General features: G+C 58.5%; 1 protein-coding gene across 1 annotated transcript; it reads left to right on the top strand.

Moving 5' to 3' along the window:
• The first annotated feature begins 3,100 nt into the window (after positions 1–3,100).
• LOC132323002 (echinoderm microtubule-associated protein-like 3) lies at positions 3,101–25,994 on the top strand. The gene is given in 19 exon segments (XM_059837780.1): positions 3,101–3,168; positions 3,170–3,211; positions 4,963–4,975; positions 4,977–5,113; positions 7,608–7,677; positions 8,556–8,666; positions 12,682–12,777; positions 13,781–13,915; positions 17,651–17,771; positions 19,210–19,361; positions 20,402–20,527; positions 20,604–20,735; positions 21,603–21,670; positions 22,730–22,818; positions 23,527–23,624; positions 23,716–23,803; positions 24,733–24,831; positions 24,911–25,041; positions 25,664–25,994. Coding segments are annotated over 19 exon segments (1,908 nt in total). The 5' UTR covers positions 3,101–3,112; the 3' UTR covers positions 25,808–25,994.
• Positions 25,995–27,286: the final 1,292 nt, after the last annotated feature.

The raw sequence follows: 27,286 nt of genomic DNA on the forward strand, positions 1-27,286 counted from the left end.
CCTAAACCCCAAATCCCCTCTCAAAACCCCAAAATCCCCTCTCAAAAACCCCAAATCCCCCAAAAACCCCAAATCCCCTCTCAAAACCCCAAATTCCCCCTTGCACCCCCCAAAATCCCCCCAAAACCCCAAAATTTCCTCTCAGAACCCCCAAATCCCCCCAAAAACCCCAAATCCCCTCTCAAAACCCCAAATCCCCCCAAAAACCCCAAAATCCCCCCAAAACCCCAAAATCCCCCCCAAAACCCCAAATCCCCCCAAAAAACCCCAAATCCTCTCTCAAAAACCCCAAATCCCCCCAAAAACCCCAAATTCCCTCTCAAAACCCCAAAATCCACTCTCAAAACCCCAAAATCCCCCCCAAAAACCCCAAATCCCCTCTCAAAAACCCCAAATCCCCCCAAAACCCCAAATCCCCTCTCAAAACCCCAAATCCCCTCTCAAAACCCCAAATTCCCTCTCAAAACCCCAACCAAAATCCCCCCAAAAACCCCAAATCCCCCCAAAATCCCCAAATCCCCTCTCAAAAACCCCAAATCCCCCCTCAAAACCCCAAAATCCCCCCAAAAACCCCAAATCCCCCCAAAATCCCCAAAATCCCCTCTCAAAAACCCCAAATTTCCTCTCAAAACCCCAAATCCCCTCTCAAAAACCCCAAATTCCCCCTTGCACCCCCAAATCCCCCCCAAAACCCCAAAATCCTTCTCAAAACCCCAAAATCCCCCCAAAAACCCCAAAATCCTTCTCAAAACCCCAAAATCCCCCCAAAACCCCAAAATCCTTCTCAAAACCCCAAAATCCCCCCCAAAACCCCAAATTCCCCTCAGAACCCCAAATCCCCTCTCAAAACCCCAAATCCCCCAAAAACCCCAAAATCCCCCCAAAAAACCCCAAATCCCCCCTAAACCCCAAATCCCCTCTCAAAACCCCAAATCCCCCCAAAAACCCCAAAATCCCCCCAAAAAACCCCAAATCCCCCCTAAACCCCAAATTCCTCTCAAAACCCCAAATCCCCCCAAAAAAACCCCAAATTCCCCTTGCACCCCCCAAAATCCCCCCAAATCCCCCCAAAAACCCCAAAATCCCCCCAAAAACCCCAAAATCCCCCCAAATCCCCCCAAATCCCCCCAAATCTGCCCCCTCCCAACCCCCTCTCCTCTCCCGCAGCCGCCCCAAGGAGCCGACGCTGAGCCCAGGTGGGGGGATGGGGAAATTTGGGGTTCGGGGGGCTCCCTTTGGATTTTGGGGGTTTTTTGGCCTCATTTGGGGTTTTTTGGGGGGTTCAGTGAGCTCAGTTTGGACTTTTTGGGGTTTTTTGGGGTTTTTTGGGGTTTTTTTGGGGGGATTTCTTTTGGGGTTCCACGTCTTCATTTTGGGGGTTCAGAAATTCCTTTGGAGAATTCTGGGGGTTCGTTTGGGGTTTTTTTGGGGAGTTCAGGGGCCGTTTGGGGGCTGTAACGCATTTCCCCCAATTTCCCCCCATTTTTCCCAATTTCCCCCCTTTTTTCCCCATTTTCCTCCAATTTTCCCCCATTTTCCCCCAATTTTTCCCCTTTTTTCCCCCCTTTTCCCCCAATTTTTCCCCATTCCCCCAATATTTCCCCCTTTTCCCCAATTTTTCCCCTTTTTCCCCAATTTCCCCCTTTTCCCCCTTTTTTCCCCAATTTTCCCCCATTTTTCCACAATTTCCCCCCTTTTCCCCCCATTTTTTCCCAATTCCCCCCAAATTTTCCCCAATTTTCCCCCTTTTTTTCCCTTTCTCCAATTTTCCCCAATTTTTTCCCCTTTCCCCCAATTTTCCCCCATTTTCCCCAATTTCCCCCCATTTTCCCCAATTTTTCCCCATTTTTCCCCTTTTCCCCATTTTCCCCCTATTTTTCCCCTTTTCCCCCAAATTTTCCCAATTTTTCCCCTTTTCTCCCCAATTTTTCCCCATTTCCCCCAATTTCCCCCAATTTTTCCCCAATTTCCCCCCAATTTTCCTCCTTTTTACCCCAAATTTCCCCCTTTTTTCCCCTATTTTTCCCCTTTTCCCCCCAATTTTTCCCCTTTTTCCCCCTTTTTTCCCCTTTTTTCCCCAATTTCCCCAATTTTTCCCCTTTTTCCCCTCTTCCCCCAATTTCCCCCTTTTTTCCCCATTTTTCCCCTTTCCAGCCTCTCGCCGTGGGAATTACAACCTGGGTGAGGCTCGGGGGGTGCCCGGGGAGGGTTTTGGGGGGACTTTGGGGGGGTTTTTGGGGTGCTGGGGTGACCCCCGAGGTGCCCCCGGGGTTTTTTGGGGTGACTCTGTGGGTTTTTGGGGTCCAGGGTGTTCCGGGGTGACCCCGAGGTGACCCGGGTGTTTTTGGGGTGACTTTGGGGGTTTTTGGGGTGCTGGGTGTTTTGGGGTGACTCTGGGGGTTTTGGGGTGCTGGGGGTGTTGGGGTGACCCCAAGGTGACCCCGGGTGTTTTGGGGGTGACTTTGGGGGGGTTTTTGGGGGTGCAGGGGTTTGGGGTGACCCCAAGGTGACCCCGGGTGTTTTGGGGTGACTTTGGGGGGGTTTTTGGGGGTGCAGGGGTTTGGGGTGACCCCTAGGTGACCCGGGGGGTTTTGGGGTGACTTTGGGGGGGTTTTGGGGGTGCTGGGGGTGTTGGGGTGACCCCGAGGTGACCCCAAGGTGACCCCGGTGTTTCGGAGTGACCCCCGGTGGTTTTGGGGTGACTTTGGGGGTTTTTGGGGGGGTGCTGGGTGTTTTTGGGGTGACTCTGTGGGTTTTTGGGGGTGCTGGGTGTTCCGGGTGACCCCGAGGTGACCCCGGGGGTTTTGGGGTGACTCTGTGGGTTTTTGGGGTGCTGGTGTTTTGGGGTGACTTTGGGGGGGTTTTTGGGGGTGCTGGGGTTTGGGGTGACCCCAAGGTGCCCCGGGTGTTTTTGGGGTGACTCTGGGGGTTTTTGGGGTGCAGGGTGTTTTTGGGGTGACTCTGTGGGTTTTTGGGGTGCTGGGTGTTTTGGGGTGACTTTGGGGGGGTTTTTGGGGGTGCTGGGTGTTCCGGGGTGCCCCCGAGGTGACCCGGGTGTTTTTGGGGTGCCCCCGGGGTTTGGGGGGTCCCCACAGAGGGGGTGTCGGTGAAGATGTTCCTGCGGGGCCGCCCCATCACCATGTACGTGCCCCTCGGGGCTGGGCCCGCTGCGGGCGGAGCTGCCCCCGGAGCGCCTGCAGCTCGACTGGGTGTATCCTCTGCTGAAACCCCAAAACAACCCTAAAACTGCCCCAAAAAAACCCCAAAAACTGCCCCAAAAAAACCCTAAAACTGCCCCAAAACAACCCTAAAACTGCCCCAAAAATCCCCAAAACTGCCCCAAAAATCCCAAGGGATTTGGGACACCGGGTGTATCCTCTGCTGAAAACAACCCTAAAACTGCCCCAAAAAACCCTAAAACTGCCCCAAAAATCCCAAATCCCAGGGGATCCGGGACACCGGGTGTATCCTCTGCTGAAACCCCAAAAAAAACCCTAAAACTGCCCTAAAAATCCCCAAAACCCCAAAAATCCCAGGGGATCCGGGACACCGGGTGTATCCTCTGCTGAAACCCCAAAAAGAACCTAAAACTGCCCCAAAAATCCCCAAAACTGCCCCAAAAATCCCAGGGGATCCGGGACACTGGGTGTATCCTCTGCTGAAACCCCCCAAAAAACCCTAAAACTGCCCCAAAAAAACCCTAAAACTGCCCCAAAAATCCCCAAATTCCCAGGGGATCCGGGACACCGGGTGTATCCTCTGCTGAAACCCCAAAAAGATCCTAAAACTGCCCCAAAAAAACCCTAAAACTGCCCCAAAAATCCCAAAATCCCCAAAAATCCCAAAATCCCAGGGGATTTGGGACACTGGGTGTATCCTCTGCTGAAACCCCAAAAATTCCTAAAACTGCCCCAAAAAGAACCTAAAACTGCCCCAAAAATCCCCAAAAATCCCCACATCCAGGGGATCCAGGACACTGGGTGTATCCTCTGCTGAAAACCCCAAAAAGGACCTAAAACTGCCCCAAAAATCCCCAAAAATCCCAAAAATCCAGGGGATCTGGGACACTGGGTGTATCCTCTGCTGAAAACCCCAAAAAAAACCCTAAAACTGCCCCAAAAATCCCAAATTCCCAGGGGATTTGGGACACTGGGTGTATCCTCTGCTGAAAACCCCAAAAAGATCCTAAACCTGCCCCAAAAACCCCAAAAATCCCCCAAAATCCCCAAAACTCCCAGGAAAGAGCCCAAAAATTCCCAGCTCTCCTCTGGGTTTGTCTCCCCAGTGCTCCCAGTTTGCTCCCAGCTCTCTCCCAGTGCTCCCAGTTTGTCCCCCAGCTCTCTCCCAGTTTGTTCCCAGTGCTCCCAGTTTGCTCCCAGCTCTCCCAGTTTCTCCCAGTGTTCCCAATTTGTTCCTGGTGCTCCCAGTTTGCCTCCCACTGCTCCCAGTTTGTCCCCCAGCTCTCCCAGTTTGCCCCCAGCTCTCTCTCAGCGCTCCCAGTTTGCTCCCAGTTCTCTCCCAGTTTGCCCAGCTCTCTCCCAGCTCTCTCCCAGCCCTCCCAGTTTGCCCAGTTTGCTCCCAGCTCTCTCCCAGTGCTCCCAGTTTGCTCCCAGCTCTCTCCCAGTTTGCTCCCAGCTCTCTCCCAGTTTGCCCAGTTTGCTCCCAGCTCTCTCCCAGCCCTCCCAGCTCTCTCCCAGTTTGCCCAGTTTGCTCCCAGCTCTCTCCCAGCTCCCTCCCAGTTTGCTCCCAGCTCTCTCCCAGTTTGCCCAGTTTGCTCCCAGCCCTCTCCCAGTTTGCCCAGCTCTCCCCAGCTCCCTCCCAGCTCTCTCCCAGTTTGCCCAGTTTGCTCCCAGCTCTCTCCCAGTTTGCCCAGTTTGCTCCCAGCCCTCTCCAGTTTGCCCAGCTCTCCCCAGCTCCCTCCCAGCGCTCCCAGTTTGCCCAGTTTGCTCCCTGACAGCCCAGTTACGGGTACCGGGGGCCGGGACTCTCGCTCCAACCTGCACGTGCTGGGCTCGGGGGAGCTCGTCTACTTCATCGCCTGCGTGGTGGTGCTGCTGCAGCTGCCGGCGCGGCGCCAGCGCCACTACCTGCGCCACAGCGACTGCGTCAGGTGGTGAGGGACCCCTAAATCATCCTAAATCATCCTAAATAACCCTAAATAACCCCAAATCCCAAAAAACCCCCGTTAGAAACAGCCCTGTACAGCCCCGTACACCTCCCGTACAGCCAGCGCCACTGCCTGCGCCACAGCGACTGCGTCAGGTGGTGAGGGACCCCCAAATCATCCTAAATAATCCTAAATAACCCCAAATCCCAAAAAAAACCCCGTTAGAAACAGCCCTGTACAGCCCCATACACCCTCCCGTACAGCCAGCGCCACTGCCTGCGCCACAGCGACTGCGTCAGGTGGTGAGGGACCCCTAAATCATCCTAAATAACCCCAAATCATCCTAAATAACCCCAAATCCCAAAAAAAAACCCGTTAGAAACAGCCCTGTACAGCCCTGTACAGCCAGCGCACTTGCCTGCGCCACAGCGACTGTGTCAGATGGTGAGGGACCCCTAAATCATCCTAAATCATCCTAAATAACCCCAAAATCATCCTAAATAACCCTAAATAACCCCAAAATCATCCTAAATAACCCAAAAAACCCAGTTAGAAACAGCCCTGTAGTGCCCCATACAGCCAGCGCCACTACCTGCGCCACAGCGACTGCGTCCGCTGGTGAGGGGACCCCTAAATCATCCTAAATAACCCCAAATCATCCTAATCATCCTAAAACCCCCAAAAAACCCCGTTAGAAACAGCCCTGTACAGCCAGCGCCACTACCTGCGCCACAGCGACTGTGTCAGATGGTGAGGGACCTAAAATAACCCCAAATCAAATCCCCCAAAAAACCCCGTTAGAAACAGCCCTGTACAGCCCCCGTACAGCCAGCGCCACTGCCTGCGCCACAGCGACTGCGTCAGGTGGTGAGGGACCCCCAAATCATCCTAAATAACCCTAAATAACCCCAAATCCCAAAAAAACCCCCGTTAGAAACAGCCCTGTACAGCCCCGTACAGCCAGCACCACTACCTGCGCCACAGCGACTGCGTCCGCTGGTGAGGGACCTAAAATAACCCCAAATCATCCTAAATAACCCCAAATCATCCTAAATAACCCCAAATCATCCTAAATAATCCCAAATCATCCTAAATAACCCAAAAATCCCCGTTAGAGAAACAGCCCTGTACAGCCCTGTACAGCCCCTGTGTCACTACCTGCGCCACAGCGACTGCGTCAGATGGTGAGGGACCCCTAAATCATCCTAAATCATCCTAAATAACCCCAAATCATCCTAAATCATCCTAAATAACCCAAAAAACCCCCAAAAATCCCCGTTAGAAACAGCCCTGTACAGCCCTGTACAGCCAGCGCCACTACCTGCGCCACAGCAACTGTGTCAGATGGTGAGGGACCCCTAAATAACCCCAAATCATCTTAAATAACCCCAAATTCATCCTAAATCCCCCAAAAAACCCCGTTAGAAACAGCCCTGTACAGCCCCATACACCCCCTGTACAGCCAGCGCCACTGCCTGCGCCACAGCGACTGTGTCAGATGGTGAGGGACCTAAAATAACCCTAAATAATCCTAAATCATCCTAAATCATCCTAAATAACCCAAAAAACCCCGTTAGAAACAGCCCTGCACAGCCCCCGTGTCCCTGCGTGTGCCACAGGACTGTGTCAGATGGTGAGGGACCCCTAAATCATCCTAAATAATCCTAAATAACCCAAAAAAAACCCAAAATCATCCCTAAATAACCCAAAAAACCCCGTTAGAACCAGCCCTGTACAGCCCCCCGTGTCCCCGCCTGTGCCACAGGACTGTGTCTGCTGCTGAGGGACCCCAAATCATCCCAAATCATCCCAAAATCATCCTAAATAAACTCAAATCCCCCCAAAAACCCCAAAATCCCCTCGGGGGGAACTTCAGGAATTCTCTACAAATTTATTTCCCACCCCGTGTCCCTTCTGTGTCCCTCTGTCCCTCCCCATGTCCCTCTGTCCCCTCCCTGTCCCTCTGTCCCTCCCCATGTCCCTCTGTCCCCCCTGTGTCCCTCTGTCCCCTCCCTGTCCCTCTGTCCCTCCCCATGTCCCTCTGTCCCCTCCCCTGTCCCTCTGTCCCTCCCTGTCCCTCTGTCCCTCTGTCCCTCCCCGTGTCCCTCTGTCCCTCCCTGTCCCTCTGTCCCCCCTGTGTCCCTCTGTCCCTCCCTGTCCCTCTGTCCCTCTGTCCCCCCCCCGTGTCCCTCTGTCCCTCCCTGTCCCTCTGTCCCTCTGTCCCCCCCCCGTGTCCCTCTGTCCCTCCCTGTCCCTCTGTCCCCCCCATGTCCCTCTGTCCCTCCCATGTCCCTCTGTCCCTCCCATGTCCCTCTGTCCTCCCCGTGTCCCTCTGTCCCTCCCCGTGTCCCTCTGTCCCTCCCTGTCCCTCTGTCCCTCCCCGTGTCCCTCTGTCCCCTCCCTCTGTCCCCTCCCCTGTCCCTCTGTCCCTCCCTGTCCCTCCCTGTCCCTCTGTCCCCTCCCCTGTCCCTCTGTCCCTCCCTGTCCCTCTGTCCCCCAGCCTGGCCGTGCACCCCGACCGGCTCCGCGTGGCCACGGGACAGGCAGCCGGAGTGGACAAGGATGGCAAGGTGGGGACAGCTGGGGACACCTTGGGGACACACCTGGGACCTTGGGGACACCTTGGGGACAGCCCTGGGGACACCTTAGGGACACCTTGGGGACCTTGGGGACACCTTGGGGACACATTGGGGACAGCCTGGAACCTTGGGGACACCCCTGGGGACATCTTGGGGACACACCTGGGACCTTGGGGACACCTTGGGGACATTGGAGACACCTTGGGGACAGCCTGGAACCTTGGGGACACCTTGGGGACACCCCTGGGGACACCTTGGGGACAGCCTGGAACCTTGGGGACACCTTGGGGACACCCCTGGGGACACCTTGGGACACCTTGGGGACAGCCTGGAACCTTGGGGACACACCTGGAACTTTGGGGACACCCCTGGGGACACCTTGGGGACATTGGGGACACCTTGGGGACACCCCTGGGACCTTGGGGACACCCTGGGGACATTGGAGACACCTTGGGGACACCTTGGGGACAGCCTGGAACCTTGGGGACACCCCTGGGGACACCTTGGGGACATTGGGGACACCTTGGGGACACACCTGGGGACACCTTGGGGACACTGCTGGGGACACCTTGGGGACACCCCTGGGACCTTGGGGACACACCTGGGACCTTGGTGACATCCTGGGGACAGGGAGAGGGCCCCAACCCCCTGCCCACCATGATGTGAAACCCCAAAATCCCCCAAAATCCCCCCAAAAATCCCCTAAAATCCCCCAAAATCCCCCCCAAAATCCCCTAAAATCCCCCAAAAATCCCCTAAAATCCCCCAAAATGCCCCAAACCCCTCCCTAGAATGCCCCAAAATGCCCCAAATTGCCCCAAAATGCCCCAAAAATCCCCAAAAAGCCCCAAACTGCCCCGCACCCGCAGCCCCTGGCGCCCATCGTGCACATCTGGGACTCGGCCACGCTCCAGACGCTGCAGCAGATCGGCCTCGGCTCCTTCGAGCGCGGCGTGGGCTCGCTGGCCTTCTCCACTGCTGTGAGTGCCAAAAACACCTAAAATACCCCAAAAATACCCCAAAATATCCCAAAACATCCCCAAAACCCCAGTGCCGGGGCTCGGGGCCTTCTCCACTGCTGTGAGTGCCAAAAACACCCCAAAAACACCCCAAAAACACCTAAAATACCCCAAAATATCCCAAAAACCCCAGTGCCGGGGCTCGCTGGCCTTCTCCACTGCTGTGAGTGATCCTGAATACCCCAAAAACCCCAAAAACACCTAAAATATCCCAAAATATCCCCAAAACCCCAGTGCCGGGGCTTGCTGGCCTTCTCCACTGCTGTGAGTGCAAAAACATCCCAAAAACCCCAAAAACATCCCAAAAACACCCCAAAATATCCCAAAACCACCCCAAAACCCCCAAAATATCCCCAAAACCCCAGTGCCAGGGCTCGCTGGCCTTCTCCACTGCTGTGAGTGCAAAAATACCCCCAAAAACACCCCAAAAACACCCAAAAAACCCCAAAATATCCCAAAACCCCAGTGCCGGGGCTCGCTGGCCTTCTCCACTGCTGTGACTGCAAAAATACCCTAAAAACACCTAAAATATCCCAAAAACACCCCAAAACCCCAGTGCCGGGGCTCGCTGGCCTTCTCCACTGCTGTGAGTGATCCTAAATACCCCCAAAACCCCAAAAACACCCCAGAAACACCCTAAAACATCCCAAAAACCCCAAAAACACCCCCAAAACCCCAAAAACACCCCAAAACCCCCAAAATATCCCAAAACATCCCCAAAACCCCAGTGCCATGGCTCGGGGCCTTCTCCACTGCTGTGAGTGCAAAAACACCCCAAAAACCCCAAAAACATCCCAAAAACCCCAAAAACACCCCAAAACCCCCTAAAATATCCCAAAATATCCCAAAATATCCCCAAAAACCCCAGTGCTGGGGCTCGCTGGCCTTCTCCACTGCTGTGAGTGCCCCAAACACCCCAAAAACACCCCAAAAACACCTAAAATATCCCAAAACATCCCCAAAACCCCAGTGCCGGGGCTCGCTGGCCTTCTCCACTGCTGTGAGTGCCAAAAACATCCCAAAAACACCTAAAATATCCCAAAATATCCCCAAAACCCCAGTGCCAGGGCTTGGGGCCTTCTCCACTGCTGTGAGTGCAAAAACATCCCAAAAACACCCCAAAATATCCCAACATATCCCCAAAACCCCAGTGCCAGGGCTTGGGGCCTTCTCCACTGCTGTGAGTGATCCTAAACACCCCAAAAATACCCCAAAAACCCCTAAAATATCCCAAAACATCCCCAAAACCCCAGTGCTGGGGCTCGCTGGCCTTCTCCACTGCTGTGAGTGATCCTAAACACCCCAAAAACACCCCAAAAACACCTAAAATATCCCAAAACCACCCCAAAAACCCTAAAACATCCCCAAAACCCCAGTGCCGGGGCTCGCTGGCCTTCTCCACTGCTGTGAGTGATCCTAAACACCCCAAAACACCCCAAAAACACCCCAAAAACACCTAAAATATCCCAAAACATCCCCAAAACCCCAGTGCTGGGGCTCGCTGGCCTTCTCCACTGCTGTGAGTGATCCTAAACACCCCAAAATATCCCAAAATATCCCAAAATATCCCAAAACATCCCCAAAACCCCAGTGCTGGGGCTCGCTGGCCTTCTCCACTGCTGTGAGTGCCAAAAACACCCCAAAAACACCCCAAAAACACCCCAAAAATACCCCAAAATATCCCAAAATATCCCCAAAACCCCAGTGCCGGGGCTCGCTGGCCTTCTCCACTGCTGTGAGTGCAAAAATACCCCAAAAACATCCCAAACACACCCCTAAATATCCCAAAACATCCCCAAAACCCCAGTGCTGGGGCTCGGGGCCTTCTCCACTGCTGTGAGTGATCCTAAACACCCCAAAAACACCCCAAAAACGCCCCAAAATATCCCAAAAACACCCCAAAAAATATCCCAAAAACCCCAAAAATGCCCCAAAAACCCCAAAAACACCCCAAAACCCCAGTGCTGGGGCTCGCTGGCCTTCTCCACTGCTGTGAGTGATCCTAAATACCCCAAAAACCCCAAAACCACCCCAAAAACATCCCGTAACCACCCCTATAATACCCCTAAATACCCCAAAAAACCCTAAATACCCCCAAAATACCCCTGAAACACCCCAAAACCACCTCAAATACGCCTAAAACACCCCAAAATACCCCTCAAAACCCCCCAAAAAAAGCCCCCCAAAAAATCTCCCCAAACCATCCCCAGACACCCCAAAAACCCCAAAACCCCTCAAAAAAAAAAAAAAAAAAAAAATCTGGGACCCCAAAAAACACCTGGCGGGGGGAATTTGGGGTTTTTTGGGGTGCCCTTGTCTTCCTGAGCCCTTTTTGGGAATTTTGGGGTTTCCCTGAGCCCTTTTTGGGGGGATTTGGGGTTTTTTGGGGTGCCCTGTCTCCCTGAGCCCTTTTTGGGGAATTTGGGTTTTTTTGGGGTGCCTTGTCTCCCTGAGCCCTTTTTGGGGAATTTGGGGTTTTTTGGGGTGCCCTTGTTTCCCTGAGCCCTTTTGGGGGGATTTGGGGTTTTTTGGGGTGCCCTGTGTCCCTGAGCCCTTTTTGGGAATTTTGGGGTTTCCCTGAGCCCTTTTTGGGGGATTTGGGTTTTTTTGGGGTGCCTTGTCTTCCTGAGCCCTTTTTGGGGGGATTTGGGGTTTTTTGGGGTGCCCTGTCTCCCTGAGCCCTTTTTGGGAATTTTGGGATTTCCCTGAGCCCTTTTTGGGGGATTTGGGGTTTTTTGGGGTGCCCTGTCTCCCTGAGCCCTTTTGGGGGGGATTTGGGGTTTCCCTGAGCCCTTTTGGGGGGATTTGGGGTTTCCCTGAGCCCTTTTTGGGGGGATTTGGGGTTTTTTGGGGTTCCCTTGTCTTCCTGAGCCCTTTTTGGGGAATTTGGGGTTTTTTGGGGTGCCCTTGTTTCCCTGAGCCCTTTTGGGGGGGATTTGGGGTTTTTTGGGGTGCCCTGTCTCCCTGAGCCCTTTTTGGGAATTTTGGGGTTTCCCTGAGCCCTTTTTGGGGGATTTGGGGTTTTTTGGGGTGCCCTGTCCTCCTGAGCCCTTTTGGGGTGATTTGGGGTTTCCCTGAGCCCTTTTTGGGGGATTTGGGGTTTTTTGGGGTGCCCTTGTTTCCCTGAGCCCTTTTGGGGGGGATTTGGGGTTTCCCTGAGCCCTTTTGGGGGGGATTTGGGGTTTTTTGGGGTGCCCTGTGTCCCTGAGCCCTTTTGGGGGGGATTTGGGGTTTCCCTGAGCCCTTTTTGGGGGGGATTTGGGGTTTTTTGGGGTGCCCTTGTCTCCCTGAGCCCTTTTTGGGGGATTTGGGGTTTTTTGGGGTGCCCTGTCCTCCTGAGCCCTTTTGGGGGGGATTTGGGGTTTCCCTGAGCCCTTTTGGGGGATTTGGGGTTTTTTGGGGTGCCCTTGTTTCCCTGAGCCCTTTTTGGGGGATTTGGGGTTTCCCTGAGCCCTTTTTGGGGGGTTTGGGGTTTTTTGGGGTGCCCTGTGTCCCTGAGCCCTTTTTGGGAATTTTGGGGTTTCCCTGAGCCCTTTTTGGGGGATTTGGGGTTTTTTGGGGTGCCCTGTGTCCCTGAGCCCTTTTGGGGGGGTTTTGGGTTTCCCTGAGCCCTTTTTGGGGGGGATTTGGGGTTTTTTGGGGTGCCCTTGTCTCCCTGAGCCCTTTTTGGGGGATTTGGGGTTTCCCTGAGCCCTTTTTGGGGGGTTTGGGGTTTCCCTGAGCCCTTTTTGGGAATTTTGAGGTTTCCCTGAGCCCTTTTGGGGGATTTGGGGTTTCCCTGAGCCCTTTTTGGGGGGATTTGGGGTTTCCCTGAGCCCTTTTTGGGGGGATTTGGGGTTTCCCTGAGCCCTTTTTGGGAATTTTGGGGTTTCCCTGAGCCCTTTTTGGGGGGATTTGGGGTTTCCCTGAGCCCTTTTTGGGGGGATTTGGGGTTTCCCTGAGCCCTTTTGGGGGATTTGGGGTTTTTGGGGGCCAGGACCAGGGCGCGTTCCTGTGCGTGGTCGATGACTCCAACGAGCACATGATGTCGGTGTGGGACTGCGCCCGCGGCACCAAGCAGGCCGAGGTCAAGGTGGGACCCCCGGAACCCACCCCAAAAAAACCCCAAACCCACCCCAAAACCCTAAAACCTCAAAGCCCTACCCCCAAAACACCAAACCCACCCCAAAAACTCCCCCAAAACCCACGCCAAACGCCTAAAACCCCAAACCCCTACCCCAAAAACCCCAAACCCCACCCCAAAAACTCCCCCCAAACCCCAAACCCCACCCCAAAAACTCCCCCAAAACCCCAAACCCACCCCAAAAACCCCAAACCCACCCCAAAAAGTCCCCAAAACCCCAAACCCACCCCAAAAACTCCCCCAAAAACACCAAAACCCACCCCAAACCCCTAAAACCCCAAACCCCTACCCCCAAAACCCCAAACCCCACCCCAAAAACTCCCCCAAAACCCCAAACCCTTAAAGCCCCCCAAATCCCCCCACCCCAAACCCCAAAACCCCAAACCCCAAACCCCAAACCCAAATCCCAAACCCCAAATCCCCCCATCCCAACCCCCCAAAACCCCAAACCCCCAAATCCCCCAAACCCCAAACCCCAAATCCCCCAAACCCCCCACCCCAAAACCCCAAACCCCAAACCCAAACCCCAAACCCAAACCCCAAACCCCAAACCCCAAACCCCAAACCCAAACCCCCAAAACCCCCAAACCCCAAACCCCAAACCCCCCACCCCAAAACCCCAAACCCCAAACCCAAACCCCAAATCCCAAACCCCAAATCCCCCGAACCCCAAACCCCAAACCCCCAAACCCAAACCCAAACCCCCAAACCCCAAAACCCCAAACCCCCAAACCCCAAATCCCAAACCCCAAATCCCCCAACCCCACACCCAAAAACCCCAAACCCAAACCCAAACCCCCAAACCCAAACCCCCCAAACCCAAACCCCAAACCCCAAAGCCCAAACCCCACACCCCACACCCCAAACCCCAACCCCAAATCCCCCCACCCCAAACCCCAAACCCAAACCCCAAACCCCAAATCCCCCACACCCAAAAACCCCAAACCCCCAGAGCACCAACGAGTCCGTGCTGACCGTGGAGTTCAACCCCCGCGACAGCAGCGCCATCGTCAGCAGCGGCAAATCGCACGTCTTCTTCTGGACCTGGAGCGGCGGCGCGCTCACCAAGAAACACGGGATATTTGGGGTCGGGACTGGGGGATTTGGGGTTTGGGATCGGGGTTTGGGGTCATTCGGGGTCATTTGGGGTTTGGGATCGGGGTTTGGGGTTTGGGGTCATTTGGGGTTTGGGTTTGGGGATCTGCACCTGGAGCGGCGGCGCGCTCACCAAGAAACACGGGATCTTCGGGGTGGGACTGGGGGATTTGGGGTTTGGGATCGGGGTTGGGGTCATTTGGGTTTTGGGGTTGGGGTTTGGGATCATTCAGGGTCTGGGGGTTTGGGTTTGGGGTTTGGGGTCATTTGGGGTCTGGGGGTTTGGAATTGGGGTTTGGGGATCTGCACCTGGAGCGGCGGCGCGCTCACCAAGAAACACGGCATCTTCGGGGTGGGACTGGGGGATTTGGGCACCTTTGGGATCGGGGTTTGGGGTCATTTGGGGTCATTTGGGGTTTGGGTTTGGGGTTTGGGGTTTGGGGTTGTTCAGGGTTTGGGTTTGGGGATCTGGACCTGGAGCGGCGGCGCGCTCACCAAGAAACACGGCATCTTCGGGGTGGGACTGGGGGATTTGGGCACCTTTGGGATTGGGGTTTGGGGTTTGGGGTCATTTGGGGTTTGGGATTGGGGTTTGGGGTCATTCAGGGTCTGGGGGTTTGGGGTTTGGAATTGGGGTTTGGGGATCTGGACCTGGAGTGGCGGCGCGCTCACCAAGAAACACGGCATCTTTGGGGTGGGACTGGGGGATTTGGGCACTTTGGGATTGGGGTTTGGGGTTTGGGGTTTGGGGTTTGGGGTCATTCAGGGTCTGGGGGTTTGGGGTTGGGGTTTGGGGTTTGGGGTTTGGGGTCATTCAGGGTCTGGGGGTTTGGGATCGTTTGGGGTTTGGGGTTTGGGGATCTGCACCTGGAGCGGCGGCGCGCTCACCAAGAAACACGGGATATTTGGGGTCGGGACTGGGGGATTTGGGCACTTTGGGATTGGGTTTGGGGTCATTTGGGGTTTGGGATTGGGGGTTTGGGGTTTGGGGTTGTTTGGGGTTTGGGGTTTGGGTTTGGGGATCTGCACCTGGAGCGGCGGCGCGCTCACCAAGAAACACGGCATCTTCGGGATGGGATTGGGGGATTTGGGCACCTTTGGGATTGGGTTTGGGGTTTGGGGTCATTTGGGGTTTGGGTTTGGGGTTTGGGGTCATTTGGGGTTTGGGGTTTGGGGTCGTTTGGAGTTTGGGGTTGGGGTTTGGGTTTGGGGATCTGGACCTGGAGCGGCGGCGCGCTCACCAAGAAACACGGCATCTTTGGGGTGGGACTGGGGGATTTGGGCACTTTGGGATCGGGGTTTGGGGTCATTTGGGGTTTGGGGGTTTGGGATCGTTTGGGGTTTGGGGTTGGGGTTTGGGGTCATTCAGGGTCTGGGGGTTTGGGATCGTTTGGGGTTTGGGGTTGGGGTTTGGGTTTGGGGATCTGGACCTGGAGTGGCGGCGCGCTCACCAAGAAACACGGCATCTTTGGGGTGGGACTGGGGGATTTGGGCACTTTGGGATTGGGGTTTGGGGTTTGGGGTTTGGGGTCATTCAGGGTCTGGGGGTTTGGGGTTGGGGTTTGGGGTTTGGGGTTTGGGGTCATTCAGGGTCTGGGGGTTTGGGATCGTTTGGGGTTTGGGGTTTGGGGATCTGCACCTGGAGCGGCGGCGCGCTCACCAAGAAACACGGGATATTTGGGGTCGGGACTGGGGGATTTGGGCACTTTGGGATTGGGTTTGGGGTCATTTGGGGTTTGGGATTGGGGGTTTGGGGTTTGGGGTTGTTTGGGGTTTGGGGTTTGGGTTTGGGGATCTGCACCTGGAGCGGCGGCGCGCTCACCAAGAAACACGGCATCTTCGGGATGGGATTGGGGGATTTGGGCACCTTTGGGATTGGGTTTGGGGTTTGGGGTCATTTGGGGTTTGGGTTTGGGGTTTGGGGTCATTTGGGGTTTGGGGTTTGGGGTCGTTTGGAGTTTGGGGTTGGGGTTTGGGTTTGGGGATCTGGACCTGGAGCGGCGGCGCGCTCACCAAGAAACACGGCATCTTTGGGGTGGGACTGGGGGATTTGGGCACTTTGGGATCGGGGTTTGGGGTCATTTGGGGTTTGGGGGTTTGGGATCGTTTGGGGTTTGGGGTTGGGGTTTGGGGTCATTCAGGGTCTGGGGGTTTGGGATCGTTTGGGGTTTGGGGTTGGGGTTTGGGTTTGGGGATCTGGACCTGGAGTGGCGGCGCGCTCACCAAGAAACACGGGATATTTGGGGTGGGACTGGGGGATTTGGGCACTTTGGGATTGGGGTTTGGGGTTTGGGGTCATTTGGGGTCTGGGGGTTTGGGGTTTGGGGTCATTCAGGGTTTGAGGTTTGGGTTTGGGGATCTGCACCTGGAGCGGCGGCGCGCTCAACAAGAAACACGGCATCTTCGGGGTGGGACTGGGGGATTTGGGCACTTTGGGATCGGGGTTGGGGTCATTTGGGGTCATTTGGGGTTTGGGGGTTTGGGGTTGGGTTTGGGGTTTGGGGTTATTCAGGGTTTGAGGTTTGGGTTTGGGGATCTGGACCTGGAGCGGCGGCGCGCTCACCAAGAAACACGGGATATTTGGGGTGGGATTGGGGGATTTGGGCACCTCTGGGTTTGGGGTTTGGGGTCATTTGGGGTCTGGGGGTTTGGGGTTTGGGGTCATTCAGGGTCTGGGGGTTTGGAATTGGGGTTTGGGGATCTGGACCTGGAGCGGCGGCGCGCTCACCAAGAAACACGGGATATTTGGGGTGGGACTGGGGGATTTGGGCACCTTTGGGATCGGGGTTTGGGGTTTGGAATTGGGGTTTGGGGTCATTTGGGGTTTGGGATTGGGGTTTGGGGTCATTTGGGGTTTAGGGTTTGGGTTTGGGGTTTGGGTTTGGGGTTTGGGGATCTGCACCTGGAGCGGCGGCGCGCTCACCAAGAAACACGGCATCTTCGGGGTGGGATTGGGGGATTTGGGCACTTTGGGATCGGGGTTTGGGGTCATTTGGGGTTTGGGATTGGGGTTTGGGGTCATTTGGGGTTTGGGATTGGGGTTTGGGGTCATTTGGGGTCTGGGGGTTTGGGGTTTGGACTTGGGGTTTGGGGATCTGGACCTGGAGCGGCGGCGCGCTCACCAAGAAACACGGCATCTTCGGGATTGGGGGATTGGGGGATTTGGGCACCTCTGGGATCGGGGTTTGGGGTCATTTGGGGTCTGGGGGTTTGGGGTTTGGAATTGGGGTTTGGGGTCATTCAGGGTTTGGAATTGGGGTTTGGGGATCTGCACCTGGAGCGGCAGCGCGCTCACCAAGAAACACGGGATATTTGGGGTGGGACTGGGGGATTTGGGCACCTCTGGGGCTGGGGTTTGGGGTTTGGGGTCATTTGGGGTCTGGGGGTTTGGGATTGGGGTTTGGGGTTTGGGGATCTGCACCTGGAGCGGCGGCGCGCTCACCAAGAAACACGGGATATTTGGGGTCAGGATTGGGGGATTTGGGGTTGTTTGGGGTTTTGGCATCTTCGGGGTCAGGGGATTTGGGGTTTGGGGCATTTGGGTTTCCAGGGTGGGTTTGGGGTTGGTTTTGTGGGGATTTAGGGGTTTCTGGGAGCTGGTTTTGGGGTGGTTTGGGGTTTTCAGGGTGGCTTTGTGGGGATCAGGGGTTTTTGGGGTGCTTTGGGGTTTTCAGGGTGGGCTTTTGGGGTGGCTTTGGGGTGGCTGAGCCCCTCACCCCAATTCCAGAAGTACAAGAAGCCCAAGTTCATCCAGTGCTTCATCTTCGACGCGGCCGGGGCGCTGCTGACCGGGGACTCGGAGGGGAACATCCTCACCTGGACCCGCACGCCGGGCAAGGGGGGCAAAGGTGGGGCTTGGGGGATTTGGGGGATTTGGGGGATTTGGTGTGGGGTTTGGGGGATTTGGGGTGGGGTTTGGGGGGTTTGGGATGGGGTTTGGGGGATTTGAGGGGGTTTAGGGTGGGGTTTGAGGGTTTTGGGGGATTTGGGGGAATCTGAGGTGGTTTTGAGGTGGATTTGGGGTGTTTTGGGGCAGGTTTTAGGGTGGATTTGGGGCTGTTTTGGGGGCGGATTTGGGGCTGGTTTTGGGGGTTGTTTTTGAGGTGGATTTGAGGTATTTTGGGGCTGGGTTTGGGGTGGATTTGGGGTATTTTGGGGCAGGTTTGGGGTGGATTTGGGGTATTTTGGGGCAGGTTTTAGGGGTGGATTTGGGGCTGTTTTTGGGGGCTGTTTTTGGGGTGAATTTGGGCTATTCTAGGGCTGATTTTGGAGTGGATTTGGGGCTGGTTTTGGGGGCTGTTTTTGGGGTGGATTTGGGGTATTTTGAGGCTGTTCCTTGGGATGGATTTTGGGCTGTTTTTGGAGGCTGTTTTTGGGTTGTATGTGGGCTATTCTGGGGCTGGTTTTGGGGTGGATTTGGGGTATTTTGGGGCTGTTTTTTGGGGTGGATTTGGGGCTGGTTTTGGGGGCTGTTTATGAGGTGAATTTGGGCTATTCTGGGGCTGTTTTTGGAGTGGATTTGGGGCTGGTTTTGGAGGCTGTTTATGAGGTGAATTTGGGCTATTCTGGGGCTGGTTTTGGGGTGGATTTGGGGTATTTTAGTGCTGTTTTTTGGGGTGGATTTGGGGCTGTTTTGGGGGGGATTTGGGGCTGTTTTTGGGATGGATTTGGGATATTTGGTGGCTGTTTTTTGGGGTGGATTTGGGGTATTTTGGGGCAGGTTTTAGGGGTGGATTTGGGGCTGTTTTTGGGATGGATTTGGGGCTGGTTTTGGGGCTGTTTTTGGAGTGGATTTGGGGTTATTTTTGGGGGCTGGTTTTGAGGTGAATTTGGGGTATTCTGTGGCTGGTTTTGGGGTGGATTTGGGGTATTTTGGGGGCGGATTTGGAGTTGTTTTTGGGGTTGTTTTTGGGGTGAATTTGGGGTATTCTGGGGCTGGTTTTGGGGTGGATTTGGGGCTGTTTTTGGAGGCTGTTTTAGGGGTGGATTTGGGGCTGGTTTTGGGGTGAATTTGGGGTATTTTGGGGCTGTTTTTTGGGGTGGATTTGGGGCTGGTTTTGGGGGCGGTTTTTGGGGTGGATTTGGGGCTGTTTTGGGAGGCTGTTTATGAGGTGAATTTGGGCTATTCTGGGGCTGTTTTTGGGGTGGATTTGGGGTATTTTGAGGCTGTTCCTTGGGATGGATTTGGGGCTGTTTTTGGAGGCTGTTTATGAGGTGAATTTGGGCTATTCTGGGGCTGGTTTTGGGGTGGATTTGGGGTGTTTCGGGCTGACCCAGCCCCCCCAGAGATGTACCAGATCGGGCAGCAGACGCGGGCCCACGAGGGCAGCGTGTTCGCGCTCTGCCGCCGCCGCGACGGGACCGTGCTGAGCGGGGGAGGGAAGGACCGCAGGCTGCTCAGCTGGAGCCCCAGCCTGGAGCTGCTGCACGAGCTCGAGGTGGGCAGAGCCCCCCAAAAAACCCCCGAAACCTCCCCTGGTGCCCCAAAATCTCCTTTAGGGACTCCAAAAAGAGCCCGGGGATCCCAAAATAAATCTCCCTCAGTGCCCTAAAAATATCCCCGGGGAGCCAAAAATCTCTTTGAGTGCCCTAAAAATCTCCTTTGGGTGGTTCTGAGGGGGTATTGGGGGGTTGTTTTGGGGTCCCCCAGCTCCCCGAGAGCCTTGGGATGGTTCTAAGGGGATATTTGGGGTTGTTTTTGGGGTCCCCAGCTCCCCGAGAGCCTTGGGATGGTTCTAAGGGGATATTTGGGGTTGTTTTTGGGGTCCCCAGCTCCCCGAGAGCTTCGGGTGGTTCTGAGGGGATTTTTGGGGTTCTTTTGGGGTCCCCAGCACCCCGAGAGCTTTGGGTGGTTCTGAGGGGGTATTTGGGGTTGTTTTGGGGTCCCCAGCACCCCGAGAGCTTTGGGTGGTTCTGAGGGGGTATTGGGGGGTTGTTTTGGGGTCTCCCAGCTCCCCAAGCCCTTCGGGTGGTTCTGAGGGGGTATTTGGGGTTTTTTTGGGGTCCCCAGCTCCCCGAGAGCTTCGGGTGGTTCTGAGGTTTTTTTTGGGGTTCTTTTGGGGTCCCCAGCTCCCCAAGCCCTTGGGATGGTTCTGAGGGGGTATTTGGGGTTCTTTTGGGGTCCCCCAGCTCCCCGAGAGCTTTGGGTGGTTCTGAGGGGGTATTTGGGGTTCTTTTGGGGTCCCCCAGCACCCCAAGCCCTCGGGTGGTTCTGAGGGGATTTTTGGGGTTCTTTTGGGGTCCCCAGCTCCCCAAGAGCTTTGGGTGGTTTTGAGGGTTTGTTTTGGGGTCCCCCAGCTCCCCAAGAGCTTCGGGTGGTTCTGATGGGGTTTTTGGGGTTGGTTTTGGGGTCCCCCAGCTCCCTAAGCCCTTGGGATGGTTCTAAGGGGATATTTGGGGTTGTTTTTGGGGTCCCCCAGCTCCCCAAGCCCTTGGGATGGTTCTGAGGGGGTATTTGGGGTTCTTTTGGGGTCCCCAGCTCCCCGAGAGCTTCGGCGCCGTCCGCACCATCGCGGAGGGTCCCGGCGAGGAGCTGCTGGTGGGGACCACGCGGAACGCGCTGCTCCGGGGCACGCTGGGCTCCGGCTTCACCCCCATCGTCCAGGTGGGATTTGGGGGGGGCTGGGGGGGTCCCTGGGGTGGGCACGGGGCGCTGACCCCTCCCCCGGACCCCTCCCCAGGGTCACACGGACGAGGTTTGGGGTCTGGCCACCCACCCCAGCTGCTGCCGCTTCCTCACCTGCGGCCACGACCGGCAGCTCTGCCTGTGGGACGGGCGGGAGCACGCGCTGGCCTGGAGCCTGGCGCTGGAGGTGGGCTGGGACCCCCCAGTTTGGGGAGGGGGCGGCAGGGGAGGGGGTCAGGGGTGAGGTTTGGGGTGGTTTTGGGGGGTTTGGGGTCTGTAATGGGGGTACAGCAGGGTTGGGAGCACGCGCTGGCCTGGAGCCTGGCGCTGGAGGTGGGCTGGGACCCCCCAATTTGGGGAGGGGGCGGCAGGGGAGGGGGTCAGGGGTGAGATTTGGGGGGGTTTTGGGGAGGTTTGGGGTCTTTAATGGGGGTACAAAAGGGCTGGGGATGGTTGGGAGCATGCCCTGGCCTGGAGCCTGGCGCTGGAGGTGGGCTGGGACCCCCCAATTTGGGGAGGGGGACACCCCGGGGGGGGTCAGGGGTGAGATTTGGGGGGTTTAGGGGGGTTTGGGGTCTTTAATGGGGGTACAAAAGGGCTGGGGATGGTTGGGAGCATGCCCTGGCTGGAGCCTGGCGCTGGAGGTGGGCTGGGACCCCCCAATTTGGGGAGGGGGCGGCAGGGGAGGGGGTCAGGGGTGAGGTTTAGGGGGTTTAGGGGGAGTTTGGGGGGGTTTGGGGTCTGTAGTGGGGGTACAGGGTGTGGGGACAAGGGCCCAGGGTCACCCCTGGCTGGAGCCTGGCGCTGGAGGTGGGCTGGGACCCCCCAATTTGGGGAGGGGGACACCCCGGGGGGGGTCAGGGGTGAGATCTGGGGGGGTTTGGGGGGTCAGGGGGGTCTCTGGGGACAAGGGGCCAGGAGCACACCCGGGCTGGGGACCCCTGAATTGGGGCTGGGGGCGCAGGAGCCTGGTTTGGGGTGCAGGGGGTTTGGGGGGGCTCTGGGGGGTCCCGGGGTCCCTTGTCCCCCCCCCGTGACCCCTCCCCACCCCCAGGACACCGGGCTGTGCGCTGACTTCCACCCCGGGGGACACGTGGTGGCCGTGGGGCTGCTGACCGGGCGGTGAGTGACAGCGGGACGGGGGGACAGGGGGGGACAGGGGGACATGGGGACATGGCGGGGACAGGGGGACAGGGGGACATGGGGGGGACAGGGGGACATGGGGGGACAGGGGGACATGGGGGGGACACGGGGACATGGGGGACATGGGGGGCACGGGGGGACATGGGGGGACATGGGGGGGACAGAGGGACATTGGGGGACAGGGGGGACATGGGGACATGGGGGACATGGGGGGGGACAGGGGGGACAGGGGGACATGGGGGGGACAGGGGGACATGGGGGGCACAGGGGGGGGACAGGGGGACACAGGGGGGGGACAGTGCCCATGGTCCCCCATGTCCCCCCTGTCCCGTCCCCCCCGTGTCCCCTTGTCCTGCTGTCCCCATCTCCTGCCATGTCCCTGTGTCCTGCTGTCGTCCCTGTCCTGGTGTACATGTCCTGCTGTCCCCCATGTCCCCCTGTGTCCCCTGTCCCTCCATGTCCTGTCCCCAATGTCCCCCTGTCCTGTCCCCTGTGTCCCCCCTGTCCTGTCCCTGCTGTCCCTCTGTCCCCCGTGTCCCCCTGTCCCTCCAATGTCCCCCTGTCCTGTCCCTGGTGTCCCCCTGTCCCCTGTGTCCCCCTGTCCCTCCAATGTCCCCCTGTCCTGTCCCTGGTGTCCCCCTGTCCCCTGTGTCCCCCTGTCCCTCCAATGTCCCCCTGTCCCCTGTATTCCCCTGTCCTCCTGTCCTGTTCCCCTGTCCCTCTGTCCTGTCCCCTGTCCCTCTGTCCACTGTCCCCCGTCCCGTGTCCCCCTGTCCCCCTGTCCCTGCTGTCCCTCTGTCCCGTGTCCCCCTGTCCCCCTGTGTCCCCCTGTCCCCTGTCCCCCTGTCCCCTGTCCTGTCCCCTGTGTCCCCCTGTCCTGTCCCCTGTGTCCCCCCGTCCCCCTGTCCTGTCCCCTGTCCCTGCTGTCCCCTGTCCCTCTGTGTCCCCCTGTCCCCTGTCCCTGCTGTCCCCTGTCCCTCTGTGTCCCCCTGTCCCCTGTCCTGTCCCCTGTGTCCCCCTGCTGTCCCCTGTCCCCAGGTGGCTGGTGCTGGACACGGGCACGCGGCAGCTCCTGGCCGGGGGCTCTGATGGCAACGAGCAGCTCTCGGTGGTTCGCTTCAGCCCGGGTGAGCCCGCCCGTCCCCCGAGCCACCGTGTCCCAAAGTGTCCCCAGGGTGTCCCCAGGGTGTCCCAGAGTGTCCCCAGGGTGTCCCCCAGTGTCCCCAGGGTGTCCCTAGAGTGTCCCAAAGTGTCCCCAGGGTGTCCCCAGGGTGTCCCCAGGTGTCCCCAACTGTCCCAAAGTGTCCCTAGAGTGTCCCAGAGTGTCCCCAGGTGTCCCCAACTGTCCCAGTGTCCCCAAAGTGTCCCCAGAGTGTCCCCAACTGTCCCTGAGTGTCCCACAGTGTCCCCAAAGTGTCCCAGAGTGTCCCCAAAGTGTCCCTGAGTGTCCCCAGAGTGTCCCACAGTGTCCCCAACTGTCCCTAAGTGTCCCAGAGTGTCCCCAGCTGTCCCCAACTGTCCCTAAGTGTCCCTGAGTGCCCCAGACTGTCCCCAAATTGGCCCTGACCCCCCCAGTGTGTGACCCCCCCGACATCCCAGTGTGTGTGACCCCCCCTGACCCCCCTGACCCCCCCAGAGTGTGAGACCCCCCCTGCCCCCCCCGAAGTCCCCCCAGTCTGTGTGACCCCCCTGACCCCCCCCAGCCCCCCCAGTCTCTGTGACCCCCCCGACCCCCCCTGACCCCCCCAAGCCCCCCCAGTCTCTGTGACCCCCCCGACCCCCCCTGACCCCCCCCAGCCCCCCAGTCTGTGACCCCCCGACCCCCCCCATTTCAGACGGGACCTTCCTGGCCATCGGCTCCCACGACAATTTCATTTACATCTACAGCGTGGCCGAGGGCGGCCGCAAGTTCAGCCGCTTCGGCCGCTGCACGGTGAGCCTGGGGGCTCTGGGGGGCTCGGGGGGGTCCCCCGAGGGTCCCCAAACCCCCCCGGACCCTCCCTGACCCCCCCCGCCGCCCCCAGGGTCACTCCAGTTTCATCACCCACCTGGACTGGTCCAAGGACGGGCGGTTCATCATGTCCAACTCGGGGGACTATGAGATCCTCTACTGTGAGTCTGGGGGCTTGGGGGGCTCCCCCGGGGCTGACGGGACACCCTGATCCTGCCAGGACCTGCCTGACCCTGCCAGGACCTGCTTGACCCTGCCAAGACCCCCCTAACCCTGCCAGGACCTGCCTGACCCTGCCAGGACCCTCCTGACCCTGCCAGGACCCTCCTGACCCTGCCAGGACCCCCCAGAGCTGGGGGGGGAACCCCCTGACCCTTCCAGGACCTTCCTGACCCTTCCAGGACCCCCTGACCCTGCCAGGACCTTCCTGACCCTGCCAGGACCTGCCTGACTGTGCCAGGACTCTCCTGATCCTTCCAGGACCCCCCTGGGACCTTCCTGACCCTTCCAAGACCCCCTGACCCTGCCAGGACCTGCCTGACCATGCCAGGACCTGCCTGACTGTGCCAGGACCCTCCTGACCCTGCCAGGACCTGCCTGACTGTGCCAGGACTCTCCTGATCCTGCCAGGACCTGCCTGACTGTGCCAGGACCCCCCTGACCCTGCCAGGACCCTCCTGACCCTGCCAGGACCCCCCTGATCCTTCCAGGACCCCCCTGACCCTGCCAGGACCCTCCTGACCCTGCCAGGACCTTCCTGATCCTTCCAGTACCCTCCTGACCCTGCCAGGACCTTCCTGATCCTTCCAGGACCCTCCTGATCCTTCCAGGACCCCCCTGACCCTGCCAGGACCCCCTTACCCCCCCCTGGAACCTCCCAAATTTTGGGGTCTCACTGATTCCTCCTCCCCATATCTTTTTTTTGGGGGGGGGGGGGGGTCTCACTTTCCCTGCCCCTCCCCAAATTTTGGGTGCCTTTCTCTGCCCACCTCCCCAAATTCTGAAGGCATTCCACTGCCTCCCCCTCCCCCAAATTCGGGGTGAATCTCTCCCACCCCCCAACCCCAAATTTGGGGGTCTCCCCCCGCAGGGGACGTGGCCGGGGGCTGCAAACTGCTGCGGAACCGCTTCGAGAGCCGGGACCGGGAGTGGGCCTCCTACACCTGCGTGCTGGGCTTCCACGTCTTCGGTGGGTCTGGGGGCTTGGGGGGGTGCCCGGGGGGTTTGGGGGTCCCCCTGAAGTGAACCCCCTCCCCTCTGTGTCACAGGGGTGTGGCCGGATGGCTCCGACGGCACCGACATCAACTCCCTGTGCCGCTCGCACCACGAGCGCGTGGTGGCCGTGGCCGACGACTTCTGCAAGGTTCACCTGTTCCAGTACCCCTGTGCCCGGCCCAAGGTGGGCACGGGGCTCTGGGGGTCCTGGGGGGGCTGGGCAAGGGTCCCACACCCCAATTTGGGGGTCCCAGCCCCTGATTTGGGGGGTCCCAGACCCCAGTTTGGGGGGCAGGAGGGTCCTGGTTGTGCAAGGTTCACCTGTTCCAGTACCCCTGTGCCCGGCCCAAGGTGGGCACGGGGCTCTGGGGGTCCTGGGGGGCTGGGGAAGGGTCCCAGACCCCAATTTGGGGGTCCCAGCCCCTGATTTGGGGGGTCCCAGAGCCCAATTTGGAGGTCAGGGGTCTCCAGACCCACAGGCTGAGTGTTTTGGGGGATCAGGGTGGGGTCCAGACCCCAATTTGGGGAGGATCGGGAGAGTCCAGACACAAATTTTGGAGTATTGGGGGTCCAGACCCCCAATTTTGGGGGGGGTCCCACACTCCAATTCTGGGATTTTGGGGGGTCCCACACCCCAATTTTGGGATTTTGGGGGGTCTAGACCCCAATTTCGGGATACTGGGGGGTCCAGACCCCAATTTCGGGGGGGGGGCGGGGTCCCCCAGTTTGAGGTGGGCGTGGCTCTGTGTGTGGGTGTGAGACCACGTGACCACTCCCTCACGTGTTTCCCCCCCCTTCCCTCACAGGCTCCCAGTCACGTGTACGGCGGGCACGGCAGCCACGTGACCAACGTGCGCTTCACGCACGACGACGGGCACCTGGTGTCGCTGGGCGGGAAGGACACCAGCGTCTTCCAGTGGCGCGTGCTGCCCGGCGGCGACAGCGGCTGAGGCCCCGCGCCTCCTCTTCCTCTTCCTCGCTGCTTCCTCCTCCTCTTCCCTTTTCCCCTTCCTTCCTGGGACCAAAGAGCGGCTCCGGGGTCGGTTAAAGCCTTCCTCCCCGGCCGCGTTTTTTTCGCGCTGCACTGTGAGAGGCGTCAATAAAAGCCTTGGGGTCAGGGTAGGGCCCCGCCGTTTCCTCTCCGCGCCCCGGAATCGCCGCCGCTTCCCGGAAGCGCCGCGGGTTCTTCCTCCTCGCCGCCCTCGGCGCCTTTCCGGTTCTGGCGGAACTCGCCGAGCGCCTCTACGGAAAGAGCCGAGGTTGAGCCGAGGAGTGCCGGAGAGAGCCGAGGCCGAGCCGAGGCTTTCCCGAAGGCGGGCCGAAAAGTGACGAGTTCGCTCCGGAAGCGCCCGAGGCGGCGCCGAAGCCGTGCCGGAGGTGCCCGAACTAATCCGGCAATACCCGAGCGTCTCCGGAGGTGCCCAAACCCTCTCCGGAGGTGCCCGAAAGGCCTTGCCGGAGGTTGCCGAACGTCTCCGGGGGAGCCCGAAGCCTCTCCGGAGGTGCCCGAAGGGCTCCGAACCGGCCGTGCCGGCGCGGAGGCGGCGGGAGCGGCGATGAAGCGCGGCCGGGGCCGGGCCCGGGGGTAGCGCGGCCGAGCGAGCGGCCATGGCGGCCAACATGTACCGCGTCGGCGGTGAGCGGGCCGGGGGTCGCGGGCCGCCAGGAGGGACGGCCAGGAGGACCCTGAGGGGCCCGGGAGGGGGGGGTGCCTGAGGGGATTTGGGGGGTCCCGCAAAGCGGGGGAGGGTCTGAGAGGGGATTTGAGGGTTCCGTGAGGCGCGGGAAGGGCCGTGAGGGGATTTGGGGGGTGTCCGTGAGGGGTTGAGGGTGGTCCGTGAGGGGTCCCGGAAAGGGGGAGCCATGAGGGGAGTGGGGGTCCCACAGCGGAAAAGGGGGGGGGTCTGTGAGGGGATTTGGGGGTCCCGGAAAGGGGGAGAGGGTTTTGTGAGGGAATTTGGGGGTCCCGGGAACAGCGGGGGTGTCTTGTGAAGCAGTAACGGGGGGGGAGAGGTCCCGTGCGGGAATTTACGGGGTCCCGGAAATGGGGGCGTCCCGTGAGGGGATTCTGGGGGGGGTCCCTAAAAAGAAAGGGTCCCGTGAGGGAGTTAAGGGGTCCTTGAGGGGATTTGGGGTGTTTGTGAGGGGAATTGGGGGTCTGTGAGGAGAAGGAGGTCCCAGAAATGAGGAGGGTCCCTTGAGGGGTCCATGGTGGGGGGAACCCCAAATCCTGAGGCGTGGAGTGGGAGATCCCCCCCCCCCAAAAATCCAAAGGGAAAAGGGGGGCCTTGGATGAGGGGAAACCAAGGGGAAACCCCTAATTTTGGGGGGAAGAGTCCTGCCCCCCTATCCGTGAGGGGAGGGTCTGTGCTGGGGGGGGACCCCAGGTTTGTAATGGGGGGAAAAATGGGGGGGGTCCTCTGGGATAA

Source organism: Haemorhous mexicanus, unplaced genomic scaffold (assembly GCF_027477595.1).
Source record: "Haemorhous mexicanus isolate bHaeMex1 unplaced genomic scaffold, bHaeMex1.pri scaffold_242_ctg1, whole genome shotgun sequence".
Taxonomy (NCBI): Eukaryota; Metazoa; Chordata; class Aves; order Passeriformes; family Fringillidae; genus Haemorhous; species Haemorhous mexicanus.